This window comes from Heterodontus francisci, chromosome 13 (genome assembly GCF_036365525.1).
Source record: "Heterodontus francisci isolate sHetFra1 chromosome 13, sHetFra1.hap1, whole genome shotgun sequence".
Taxonomy (NCBI): Eukaryota; Metazoa; Chordata; class Chondrichthyes; order Heterodontiformes; family Heterodontidae; genus Heterodontus; species Heterodontus francisci.
Genome location: NC_090383.1, coordinates 98718542 through 98732593, shown reverse-complemented (window position 1 = coordinate 98732593; position 14052 = coordinate 98718542). Strand labels below are relative to the sequence as shown.

The 14052-nt window shown below is 42.9% G+C and overlaps 1 protein-coding gene across 18 annotated transcripts in view; it reads right to left on the bottom strand.

Annotated features, from left to right (window-relative positions):
• The window catches only part of LOC137376532 (CAP-Gly domain-containing linker protein 4-like), a 373251-nt gene that overhangs the window by 280240 nt on the left and 78959 nt on the right, over positions 1 to 14052 (bottom strand). For all 18 annotated transcript variants that reach the window (XR_010976270.1, XM_068045264.1, XM_068045256.1 and 15 more), the window contains 2 exons: positions 11708 to 11847; positions 7766 to 7859 (listed from right to left, as the gene is read on the bottom strand). Coding sequence is in view for 17 of the 18 variants with exons in the window: in XM_068045256.1 (XP_067901357.1) it covers positions 7766 to 7859; positions 11708 to 11847 (234 nt within the window). In the remaining variant the exon portion in view is untranslated. The remainder of the gene's footprint in view (positions 1 to 7765; positions 7860 to 11707; positions 11848 to 14052) is intronic.

The window sequence follows — 14052 nt, the reverse complement described above, 5'->3', positions numbered from 1 at the left end:
TGGGTCAAATAGACCATTTCTATGCTATAAAATTCGATACAATTCCATGTAAATTATAATAATCTCATATTCTAATAAATTGGTTCATACAAGTAGAAATGTCTATATATTGTTTACATTACACAGATAAACAAATCACGTTTCAACATTAAGTGCCAGGATTTAAAGGGCCTGAAATTATTTTTTATTTTTGACTGGCAATAATTTTATTTTTCCCAACATGTTCAACTTCCGAAATAGAATATGCCTGTGAAAGCTGATTCTCCCGCATCATGTATTCTTGAAGTGTTTTTGAAGTGTGAGAGGGTAGGTGGTGACCTATTTCCAAGACTTTGCAAACTGCTTTTCAATATGACACTACAAGGACCCTCACCTTCTCAGTAATTCTTCCTGACATTATACATAAAATTATTCATGAGGACACAACAGCAGCCTGGCAAAGATCAGTCACAATACAAGAAGATGGCACTACACTAATCCTGGTCAACAGCCCACATAATTTATATCATATCTAGTGGTATGATATGCCATCAATTGGAAAAAGTGTAGAACTAATTCATCCTGTTAGAAATACTCACATACTGAGATTTGGTGCTGAATTTTTAGCCCCACCATCTCCCCCTGCACCAAAGTTTGGAACAGATGCTGGGGAGGGGGGGCCGAAAATACCGGTACTGGCCAGCATGTCAGTTTTGAGATGTCGTTTCCGGCATCAGCAATGTTCATCAGGTTGGGGGCAGGGTGGGACAGTGATCCCAACCGCCTCCCGACTGAGGCCAATTATAGTACTTAAACAGCTCATTAAGAGCTTGTTGGGGGGAGGGGGTTCAAATTCTGAAGGAGGCACATGGGTTTCACGCGCTGTCCATTACTGACCAACTGAAGGTAGGTGGGTACAGAGTGGGGAACCAGTCAAGGCTGCCCCAGGGAATTACCCCAGAGCCATATGTGAGTCAGCAGGGCAAAGGGAGGTCTCTGCATTTAGAAAAGAGGTCCCCTTTGCCCTGCACTGGTGGCGGAGAGAGTGGGCACCTAGTGCTTGGGCGGGGTCGTCATCCCCCTGGCATCGCAGGGGCAGAAGAGGAGGGGGAAAGGCTGCCAATCACAATAGGCCACCTATCCAAAAGGAAGGCTGCAGCTGGCAATGGGGGTACAACTATCAGATTTTGGGCCTTGTGGCGATGAGGGGCAACGCCCTTCGCAGGAAAGGCGAAGACCCAAGCAGCAGGAGGGCACGGGAGAGGGCAGAGGAGCAGGAAGGCAACAGAGGCCATACCCTCAACAAAGAATCTACTGCCAAAGACGGAGCTACCTGGAGATGACCAAGACGCAGTGCTGAATGTGACTGAGACTCTCCAGGCAGATGGTCACAGACATCTGTGCTCTCATCACCAAAGACCTTGCATCTCACAGCACTTGTCACCATGCCCTGCCAGAAACTATCAAGTCACGGTGGCCTTGAACTTTTTCACTTCTGGTTCCTTCCAAGAATCAGCTGCGGACCTTAGTGCCATCGCGCAAGCAACTGCACACCACTGCATCTCACAGGTCACTGATGGCCTTTTTGCCAGAGTTGGACCGTGCATTCATTTCACAACAGACGCGGTTTTACAGGGACAGTGGGCATTGGGTTTCACCATCATCACTGGATTTCACCAGGTGCAGAGCAACATTGATTGCACCCAGGTGGCCATCAAGGCACCAAGTGACCAGCCAGTGAGGTTCATCAACAGGAATACTAGCAAACTAGCTAGTAACATAAAAACAGATTGTAAGAGTTTTTATATGTATATCAAAAGGACAACATATGTCAGCCAAGAGTGATGTCTCAACTCATTCCATCTTCACTGCCTCCCGAGAATCCTTGGCGTCAGGTGGCAGGACTGTATCTCCAATGCAGAAGTCCTCGAGGCGGCCAACATCCCCAGCATATACACCCTACTGAGCCAGTGGCGCTTGAGATGGCTTGGCCATGTGAGCCGCATGGAAGATGGCAGGATCCCCAAGGACGTATTGTACAGCGAGCTCGTCACTGGTATCAGACCCACCGGCTGTCCATGTCTCCGCTTTAAAGATGTCTGCAAACTCGACATGAAGTCCTGTGACATTGACTACAAGTCGTGGGAGTCAGTTGCCAGTGATCGCCAGAGCTGGCAGACAGCCATAAATGCGGGGCTAAAGAGTGGCAAGTCGAAGAGACTTAGCAGTTGGCAGGAAAAAAGACAGAAGTGCAAGGAGAGAGCCAACTGTGTAACAGCCCTGACAACCAATTTTATCTGTAGCACCTGTGGAAGAGTCTGTCACTCTAGAATTGGCCTTTATAGCCACTCCAGGCGCTGCTCCACAAACCACTGACCACCTCTAGGTGTTTACCCATTGTCTCTCGTGACAAGGGGGCCAAAGAAGAAGAAGAAGAAGATCAAGAGGAAGAGAGTAGCTAATGTAAACGTTGATCCCTTGGAAGCAGAGACAGGAGAAATTATCATGGGGAATGAGGAAATGGCACAGGCATTGAACAAATATTTTGTGTCTGACTTCACAGTAGAAGACACAAGTTCCATACCAGAAATAGGCAGTAAACTAGGGGCTAAGAAGTGTGATAGAGGATTGGTTAACAGACAGGAAGCAACAAGAGGCCATAAACGGGGTATTTTCAAGTTGGCAGGCAGTAAATAGTGGAGTGCCGCAAAGATCAGTGATGGGGCCTCAGCTATTTACAATCTATATGAATGACTTAGATGAAGAGACAGAAAGTAATGTATCTAAGTTTGTTGATGATACAAAGGTAGGTGGAAAGGTAAGCTGTGGGGAGGACGCAGAGAGGCTGCAAAGAGATAAACAGGTTAAGTGAGTGGGCAACAAGATGGCAGATGCAGTATAATGTAGGGAAGTGTGAAGTTGTGTACTTTGGTCTTAAAAATAGAAAAGCAGAATATTTTTTAAAAGGTGTGCAACTTGTAAGTGTCGATGTTCAAAGCAACTTGGGTGTGCTTGTACAAGGAACACAGTAAGTTAACATGGAGGTACAACAAGCAATTAGGAAGGTAAATGGCATGTTGGCCTTTATTGCAAGGGGATTGGAGTACAGGAATAAGGAAGTATTGCTACAATTGTACATCTGGAATACTGTGTGCAGTTCACTCTCCACAGATGCTACCTGACCTGTCTCTACCCCAGACAGTTGTGGATGCTCCATGGCTGAATACATTTAAGCCTGGGATAGACAGATTTTTGGTCTCTCAGGGAATCAAGGGGTATGGCAAGCTGGCGGGAAAGTGGAGTTCAATCCTAAGATCAGCCATGATCATTTTGAATGGCAGAGCAAGCTCGATGGGCCATATTAGTTTAGTTTAGAGATACAGCACTGAAACAGGCCCTTCGGCCCACCGAGTCTGTGCCGACATCAACCACCCATTTTATACTAATCCTACACTAATCCCATATTCCTACCACATCCCCACCTGTCCCTATATATTTCCCTACCACCTACCTATACTAGGGGCAATTTATAATGGCCAATTAACCTATTAACCTGCAAGTCTTTGGCATGTGGGAGGAAACCGGAGCACCCGGAGGAAACCCACGCAGACGCAGGGAGAACTTGCAAATTCCGCACAGGCAGTACCCAGAATCGAACCCGGGTCCCTGTTCTTGTGGCTTCCACTCCCTCAACGTCCAAAGGTCTGCCACCACAACATGAGCTTCCTCCATGTGTTTGCTTGCTTTCTTGACAGCTGAGATGACTCCTTTATCCTATGAAAGAATAAAAAGAAATCCTCTGCCAGTTCAAGTGGCATCCTTCAAAACCCTCCTAGAAGGGTCTCGGTTATTATGGTGGGCTGTTGCGTTCTCCATAACATGGCCCTCCAGATTGGTGTGGACCTTGAGGAGACAGCTCATCGGGGGAGGACCTGGAGGTGAGAGCGGAGGAGTAAGTGAAAGTGGAAGGAGATAACACTGCACAGAAAAGTGTCCCAGCTACATAATGAGGTGACTGGTCATGGCTCAGGGCATGAAGGGCTCGTGAGGATGCCATAAATGTCAGGGATCTCCTGATCCAGGAACACTTCAAGTGAGCCCAGCTGGGTCACAGGGAGTGGTATGGCATGGAAGGGAGTCTAAGGTACCTGTGCTAATGCATGTATAGAAGACGCAGCATGGAACATTTAATCACTTACTGCTAATGAAGGAAGTACATCTGCCCAAAGGATTTTCCCTCACTGTGGAGGATCCCTATATCTCTTTCACCACCCTTTTTTATTCATTCTTGGGATGTGGGCATTGCTGGCAAGGCCAGCATTTATTGGCCATCCCTAATTGTCCTTGAGAAGGTGGTGGTGAGCTGCCTCTTGAACCGCTGCAGTCCATCTGTTGTAGATACACCCTGTTACGACCAGGTGAGCAATGTCTTGGGGGTCTCTGGCTGTCTTTACCTGGTCTTATTGTAACAGGGTTTAATTTTAAACACACTGTGTTTTGAGCTCCCCTTTTTTGTGTGAACCCTTGTTCACAATTTCCAATTATGCGGCAAATAACTGAGCACAAACAGGCTTTCTTTGGTTTAAAGCAGAAAGAAGAAATTTATTAAAACATTAAAACTTAAACCCTAATACGGTTCACGCCTACGGATATATGACAGGCTCATGCGAGCATGCACACGCGATATAAACATGCAGATAGGAATAGAAAGGAGCAGAAGAAAAGATAAATAGAACAGTTTGAGGCAATATCTAGTTAGTTTCTCGAGCTCGCTGTAGTCCTTGATTGAAGCTATGCTCTTGCGATTCATTGGGGCCCAGTAATCTTCTTAAAACTTTGTTCACATGGCAAACCCTTCTCTCTTTGAGTTTCACGTGTCTTCACGAGATTCAGTTCTGTGGGAAGAAATGAAGCCAGGCAGGCAGACAGGTAGAAGAGGAGATGTTCCTGCTTCAGTTCCAGGAGCACAGGGCGTTCTCTCTCAAATCCCTTGGTCTGAAGTTCAAATTCAAAAACTCCAGCCAGCTAGTCATGTGACCAAAACTGGCCCAACCACTTCTGTGTATTGGAGAAGCCACTGCTGGATCCCCATTGTTTCAACACTGTCTGTTACCATGGAAATGTCTTTCTGGTCAGGGCTTTTAAGTTTTAATATTCATGTGGCAAAATAATGTGTACCTCAGTCTTGGCAGGTGGGGTTTGCCTGACAACAAACAGTGCTTTTAAGAAGTGTTATGGAAGTGATTCTGTTTTCATTGTTAAAATATTTTCTCAGGAATTCTTGGTCAAACTGAACAAATGTTGGACCAGTTTTATTAAAATCAAGAGGGTAATCAAGAGGACACTGAAGGAACTGGTTTGGCAACAATGTATTGGTTGTCACATGACTCATGTTAAAAATAGACCAGAAACCCTGGTAACAGGGGAAAATGTGGGCAGAGAGGTCAGTCACGCCCCTTGATTTGACAAGCCCAGGGAGCAGCAGAGCACACCTGGGAGGGCAGAAAACACACAAGCTTTTGGTTGTAGCAGTCAGTGTGTTTTACCTTCTGGAGTGAGTGGCTGATAAAGTTTGTCTGCTGCTGAATAAGTGTCAAGGAAGGAGAGAAGACCACAATCCGGCTTAGCTTTCCAGCATCTCTAAAAGACCCTGAGAAGTCCACTGTGTCAATTCATCTTGCCTCCTGTCTTTGAAGAAAGCCTGCTAAATTAATTCTCAACACCGCCTGAAAAGAACTGTTCTAAAAGATCCCAGTGACCTGTCTACATGTACTCAGAGGCTAGACTGTATGCCAGTTTTGGAATAAGATATCTCATTTGCTGTTTTCTTCAAAAATGAGCAAGTAATCAGACCAAGTGTTTTTTTTTGTCTAAATTTAAAAATTCCTTTTATTTCTAAGGTAAAAAGAGGACTTTAAAATTTAAATTTGTGTTTATGCTTTACTTCATCACTAGTTAAGACTTGTTCTATAATAAACTGATAATTTTGTTGTTCATTATAGAAACCATGGCCGGAATTTTACCCTCGGTGGACAGCAGCCGTTCACCGACTGAACAGTCGGTGGCGAACCTGCCTCCGACTGGCCTAGGGATCCAGACCACATTTTGCGGTCCCCAGGCCTTTAATTAGTCCCGCCTAATGGAGCTGCCGGCCAGTCAGCGGGCCAACAACTCTTTGTCCAAGCAGCGCCTTTGGGAGCGGTGGCCACTGTTGGGCCTGCAACCCAGCTGAAGAAGGAAGATGTCGGGGAGCTCCAGGTAAGATTTTGGGGCCTCGCCAGGGGCAATCGGCCGGGCCCCGACGAGGCAAGGGTGGTCGAACGGGAGTATGGGGGGAGTCCTCCGTCAGGCACAGGGTGCTTGATCAGGAGGCCCCACTCCCAAGCTGTCGGAAAGCCACCTACTTTTAACAGGTGGCTTTTCACGGGCCTGGGTTGCCCGCCAGCCAAGGATAAAATCCCCGTGGTGGCGGGCAAAGGTCTTTAAGTGGCCGCTCACTTTAAGGGCCTTGACTGGCCTGGGGCGGGTGGGCCGTTTTTTGCGCTGCTGCCCTGCGTAAAGTGACGGCGGAGGCGGGAGCAGGTCGGGAAGGGCCCCCCACTGAGCCTCCCGCTCCATTTTACACCCCTCCCGCCACCATCCCGCTCTTTGGGGGGGGCGGAAAATTCCGGCCCTGGTTAGTGTGATTTATTCTGGGAAAAACAGAGTATATGATTGACTGTATTAGTAAGTGGGAAAATTTAAAATATATGTTGTGACCTGTGGAGAAGTGGGACCAGAATAAGCAGTGCACTCCTCCCACCTCGGTCATAACAGAAACGAGTTCCAGGATTTTGACCCTGCGATATGTAGTTCCAAGTCAGGATGAGTGACTTGGAAGGGAATTTGCAAGTGGTGGTGTTCCTATACCTCTGCTGCCCTTTCCTTCTAGGTGGTAGAGATCGTAGGTTTGAAAGGTGCTGTCGAAGGAGTCTTAGCGAGCTGTTGCAGTGCATCTTGGAGATGGTACACTATGCCGCCACTGTGCACTGGTGGTAGAGGGAATGAACTTTTAAGGTTGTGGATGGGATGTCATCCTACTGCTTTGCCCTACTTCATCTGACCCGCCTGTATTCCCGTCCCCACTGGCTCTAATTGGACAGGGCACCTGTCTCCATATCAATTAAGGGCTCACCCCCAAAGAAATTGGGACTTAAATCAGTTTCCCATCAGAGGCGGGTTCCTGACCCGAAAACAAACCCAACTCCTGTTTCCTGCTTCCATGGAGAAAAACATGGTTTCATTACTGGAATACAATTCTCCTTTAACAGCATATTTAAGGAGCACAAATCCACTGGTTGCATGCTTTTTCCGGTATTTTATTTTGTCCATTCATTTATCAATTGATGCAAATTCAAATATAATTCTGTCTCTATTTTCATATTGCAATAATTCCAGCAGTCTTCTTTAGTGTTGGATTTAAGTGACTATCACATATGTATCTCCACATTAATTGACTTCAAGAGTCATTAATTTGATGAACTAAATGGCAGGTTTCAAAGAACATAATTATTTGATTTGGACTGATTAATGAGCAGTCCATTAAATAAAATTAGGATGACTGGCATGATCACAACAGAACCAAATATCAGCCACTTTACTCTCATAATCACATCAGTTATTAAAATATGAAATATTCCTGTCAGAAAATGGTGATAAGAGAAAACCCTAAGGCAAAGCCAAAAAGGAAAGAAAAAATTGTTAATGAAATATTTATTTTAATGTAGAATTTTTAAGTACAACGCACCAATTCCTTGAGCTCCAGCTTTGCAGGTGTAATGTAGCAGTGTCATATCTGTCAATCCATCTCTGTCATTCACATGGCATCCTCGGCTCAGAATCTAAAGCAGTTACATCAAGAACAGAATGGTTCATTTGTTTTCTTGACTTTATTTCACATGAGAATTGATCGTGCACAATCAACTGAGAAAAATGGGACTACGCTCTCTGTTAAGACAATCTTCATCCATAATTAGGCATTATAAACAAGACACACAACAAAATATTTTTCTTAATTCTACTTGCTCTAGTTGACACTTTTATATATGGATCTACTTACAAAAATTTGTATGGGAAGATTTTTCTGGGTCTGCGCCAGTCACAATATTGCCTGGATGCAGCAAATATTGGAAAAATCAAGCACAACACATATCTGCAAAAGAAACTTGCTTGACTTTGTTTGGAAGGAAAATGAGGCAGGTTCCTTTACTGGCATGTGCTCCAACTCACTTAATATTCGCTGCACTGAGGCAATCCAGTGCAGCTGAACCCAGAAAAATTTCCCCTTACAAGTTTCAGTTCCCTTTGACTTTATGAATTACAGCCACTGAATTATCCATGAACAACCATTGGCAGCTTTTGTCATTTCCCCTTCCCCTCATTCTTTTCCACAGCTCAAAAGTGTGCGCATTTTAGCTCAATCTATGGGCTGGAATTTCGTCTAAGAGAACAACCTGGAAAGTAGACCCAAAAATGCACCCATTTCTTCACCCATTCTGCCAATGTCAAGCTATACTCAAACTTCTTATCAATTTCATTGGAATACACCAAATGTAAAATGGGTATTTATCAGCATAAATACTATAGGCCTAAGGAACCACCAAACTCACACCAAATATTTAACTTCATTGAGTATGAAAATTAAATGTTCAACAGTGGCCTGGAGTTTCTGCCTAATTGCGCTGGTTTTCTCAGCGCACTTCGTCTGATATCACTGTATCCAGAACAAAAGATCGCGGAATTTTAGGTGCAAGTTGTGTTCAGCTCAACTCAAGTTTCCACAATCCCTAGTTTTAAAAACACTGTGCTAGAAGCAGGTCCCACCCACAAAACTGGCCACACCTTCAGAGTGAATTAAGCACCATTGGCAGTTTCCATAATTGCAATTGTTTGTGGGCCTTCGAGGAGGCTCCAAAAATTAAGCTGGATCTTTTGGGCAAAAGAACACTAATGGGTACATTTTCAACCTAACCAGAAAATAGTTTTGTATATTTTTAACAGTCTATTTCAGCAATTTTAAATCATTTTTTTGTGAGAAACCCATTTTCAGTTATATTACTCAAACTTTACCAAGTTCCCACTCTTCAATATATCAAGGATTTTTTTTAAAGTAAAGTTAAATAAAAATGTAGCCTGGTTGTGCTGGTTCATGGAAAATTTAGAATTTTGTGATATGTAAATGAGCTTGGAAACTCAGTGGGGGAGTTAAAGACTTTTCAAAACATGTGTATTAATGGGCTCAATTTCTACCAGTATCGCCGACTACACCTGAAGTGGAAACTCTATCCCTATATCTTTATCCTCAATTTTCAACTCATTCAGACATCATCATTCACGTTCACTAGGCACACATGTTTAAGAACATACAATCAGGGAAGCTTTTCAACTTTTTATACTCATGCCATAAAAATACATTTAAAGGTTAAGAAAATATAGTACAAGTCTCTGGGGATAAATTTCAATAAAATGTTCAAAATAATTTCAATTAAACACCAGAAAAATAAATTTGTTCCCTTCTGTGCCTGAAAATCTGGTTGCAATCGCAGGACACTCATATATGAGGTACTGTATTTTAGGGCTTTGGCTACAGGAAGCAATGGACAGGCATAAAAGATCATGGCGAAGAAGCTATGTCCATATGTCCAATACACATTACAAAGTTAAGAACCTTGCTAGAAACAAATTGCATATAGTACAGTAATCCCATGAGGGAGAGAGAAAGTATTAATGGGATTAGCATTATTGAAAGTTGATAAATCACCAGGGCCCGATGAAATGTACCCCAAGCAGTTAAAAGTAGTCAGAGAGGAAATAGTGGAACGTCTGTCCATCATTTTTCAGTCCTCATTGGATACAGATGTGGTGCCGGAGGATTAGAGGACTACGAACGCTGTACCTCTGTTTAAAAAGGGAGCAAGGGATAGACCGAATAATTACAGGCCAGTCAGTCTAACCTCAGTAGTGGGCAAATTATTGCAATCAATTCTGAGAGACAGGATAAACTGTCACTTAGAAGGGCACAGATTATTCAAGGATAGTCAGCATGGATTTGTTAAGGGAAGATCTTGTCTGACTAACTTGACTGAATTTTTTGAAGAAGTAACAAGGAAGATTGATGAGGATAGAGCAGTTGATGTGGTCTACATAGGCTTCAGACAAGGTCCTATATGACAGACTGGTTAAAAAAAAAGCCCATGGGATTCAGGGAAATGTAGAAAGGTGGACACAAAATTGGCTCAGTAGCAGGAAACAGTGCGGCACAGTGGCGCAGTGGTTAGCACCGCAGCCTCACAGCTCCAGCGACCCGGGTTCAATTCTGGGTACTGCCTGTGTGGAGTTTGCAAGTTCTCCCTGTGTCTGCGTAGGTTTTCGCCGGGTGCTCCGGTTTCCTCCCACCACCAAAGACTTGCAGGTTGATAGGTAAATTGGCCATTTTAAATTGCCCCTAGTATAGGTAGGTGGTAGGGAAATGTGAAGATGTGGTAGGAATATGGGATTAGTGTAGGATTAGTTTAAGTGGGTGGTTGATGGTCGGCACAGACTCGGTGGGCCGAAGGGCCTGTTTCAGTGCTGTATCTCTAAATAAAAATAAATAAAGAGTGATTGTTGACGGGTGTTTTTGCGACTGGAAGACTGTTTCCAGTGGCGTTCCACAGGGCTCAGTACTGGGTCCCCTACATTTTGTAATATATATTAACAATATATACGTAAATATAGGGGGCGTGATCAAGAAGTCTGCAGACTACACAAAGGTTGACCGTGTGGTTGATAGCAAGAAGGATAGCTATAGGCTGCAGGAAGATATCGATGGACTGGTCAGGGGGCAGAAAAGTGGCAAATGAAATAAATCTCGAAGAACTGTGAGATGATGCATTTGGGGAGGTCAAACAAGGCAAAGGATACACAATTAATGGGAAAATACTGAAAGGTGTAGAGGAAGTGAGGGCCCTTGGAGTAAATGTCCACAGATCCCTGTAGGTAGCAGGACAGGTCGATAAGGTGGTTAAGAAGGCATATGGAATTCTTTCCTTTATTAGCTGAGGTATAGAATATAAGAGCAGGGAGATTATGCTGGAACTGTATAAATCATTGGTTAGGCCATAACTTGAGTACTGTGTGCAGTTCTGGTCACCTCAGTACAGGAAGGATGCAATTGCACTAGAGAGGGTACAGAGGAGATTTACAAGGATGTTGCCAGGACTGGGAGCTATGAGGAAAGATTGGCTAGATTGGGGTTGTTCTCCTTGGAACAGAGAAGGCTGAGGGGAGATTTGATTTAAATGTACAAAATTGAGGGGCCTGACTACAGAGGATGTGAAGGGCCTATTTACCTTAGCGAAGAGGTCAGTGTCTAGGGGGCATATATTTAAAGTGACTGGTAGAAAGATTAGAAGGGAGATGAGGAAAAGTTTTTTCACCCAGAGGTTGGTGGGGATCTGGAACTCACTGCCTGAAAAGGTAGTAAGGGCAGAAACCCTCAACTCATTTAAAAGGTGTCTGGATATGCAGCTCAAGTGCCGTAACCTGCAGGGCTACGGACCAAATGCTGGAAAGAGGGATTAGGCTGGGTGGCTCGTTTTTTGGCTGGCTAACACATGATGGGCTAAGCGGCCTCTTTCTGTGCTGTCAACTTTCTATGATTCTATGGATTCTATGATACAGTAACTAGGAATATGCAATTTTAGTTTACCTCATTCCCAATAACGTCGATTTGTTGCTGTACTTGTGGGACCCACTGACGCAAGATAGCAAACAATTCTGAAACGGTTGTTTTAAGGTCATGTAGGATTTTTTTGCATGTGGGGTCATGTGGATCAAAGAAGGAAAATTCTGCAGATGAAAAATTAAACAAAAATCATAATTTTGTCATTAACATCTTCAGTTTCTTGTGATAAAAGGAAAATTACTACAGTCCTACCCAATTATCTCAAGCCCATGTATACTGACACCCCACTTATTCCAACAAAAAAATTCCAATCCCTTTGCTACACATTAATGCCAAATACTATCAATATAAAAACTGACCTGCCGAATTAGATAACTTTTTAAAAAATCCTAGCTGTATTAAAGACCTTCTTTTATTACTACTCACATCAGTAGGGCCATAGCTCACTTTGCAGTGAGATTAAATCTGATGAAAAAGTTAGGAGGAGAAATACAAGTGTCACTGCTCATGCACTAATGTCGCTTTGTCTTTTGGGATGTCTTCTTGGTCTCAGTCATCCTTTGAGAAAAGGCGGAAGATGCCATCCACCTGAAAATCTGTCGAGCAGATTCCAGGATGGAGAGCACTACAGTTAATGTCAGATGTCAACACAAATTTCGGGTAGCATGAGCCTCTTCTATTATTAAAAGCCACATTTACAGCAGGAAAGCGCTGAATGACTGATTCTGGGCCCAGAAAATCAGGGAAGAAAATTGAAGTAACACTGAAAAGGAGAGACACAGCAACATGGAAACCTAAATTAGAAAGTTCCTCAACTAATGTAACTAATGCAAATGAATAGATTTAATGGTGAAGTACTTCTGCACTTGACTAAAACACAGCAACAGGATGCAAATACTGACATACAGGCGTGTTCATTCCTTTGACGTTATTTGCAGGAGTTAAAATGATAATCTCGGAAAAGTTAAGTCATAAAGCATTAAGATAAGTCATTTTTATACAGAACGTTGAGGTAGGATCTGGAGAAAGTATCTAGAGGAATCATGATACTTGCCAACAATTTGTTTTGTTCTATATTCAGATCCTAACAGGTGTTGACCTTTAAACTCTCATTAATCACATCATTGGTAAGGCCATGCTACCTATGTAATTTAAAAAATATATATCCTATAAATCTTATACTTAGAAGCTGCAATATTTCATTCTTTCCATCACAATATTTGTCATGTTTTTATGTTACGTTTGAATTTTTTAAAACATTTTAGCATTCACTTTAATGAATACTGATTGGGGCATGCTTGCTTAATCCAAGATAGACAGGGTATTGGCAGTACTGCTTGATTTATAGTTATAATTACAGATTGCCTGTGATTGGATAGAGAAGATCACATGGCACAACCCTCCTCACCTCAACACCTAGGCCCGCCCATTGTTTTGTTCTGTGCTACCCACAATTCTAATCCAGCTCTGCACCATTAGAAGCAATCCAATGAGTCTGCTGAACAGCACCTCTTAGAATTCTTTTGCCTGATACCAGCTGTCGCAGTTACTCCAACAGCAGTCAACACAAGCTCTTGGGTTTCTTTTAATTTCATTAAGTACCAGTGGTAGAGTGTATCAAGAAGGCTGTGACCAAGAAACAAATAATCTCAAGGAGTAGGAAGAGTTACATGGCAGCATTCAAAACGAGACATTGTTGCAAACAAGTAACTTTAAACAATTAAACAACAAATTAACTTTTAAAACCTTATCTTCTACAACAAATATAAGTAACTTTCAAAACCGAATATCCTTAAAAAACATCAACGAATGACATTTTACGCAAAGCAGGAGCAGAGACCAATGTTCCTTGGTAAGAAAAAGAATGAATGAACCACCCATCATTGGTGCATATCAACACTAAAAGCTTCATTAAGGGCGACACTCAGCACATACCCCCAAATTAGGCAGCTTGGCCTAACTTTAGCAGAGTGTAGAGAGACTGATATATAAAAATTAGATGTTGCACAAATTATATTCTCTGCTAGGCTGAAAAAACATCGCTCATCAATTCTAGAGTTATTCTTTTGCTGCAGATTGACATGCTGAGCATGGATGCTGATTAAAAACTTTTTAATACTAAATTCAAGTAAGCCGAATACTTTTGAGCAAGTGAAGAAAAAATGGGCAAACTTTCAGAATAATGTTGCAGGTTACAAATTGGTGATTTTAACATTACATTCCAACTCAGGAAAACACAATTTTGTGTTCCGTCTACAAGTATGCACAGAATATTAAGGTTCCAGCAGTCCTTCATTAGTTTATTTACATCAATATCGCTATTTAGATTATGTCCCTGGGGGAAAAAATAGAGGAAAAACTCGTTTATT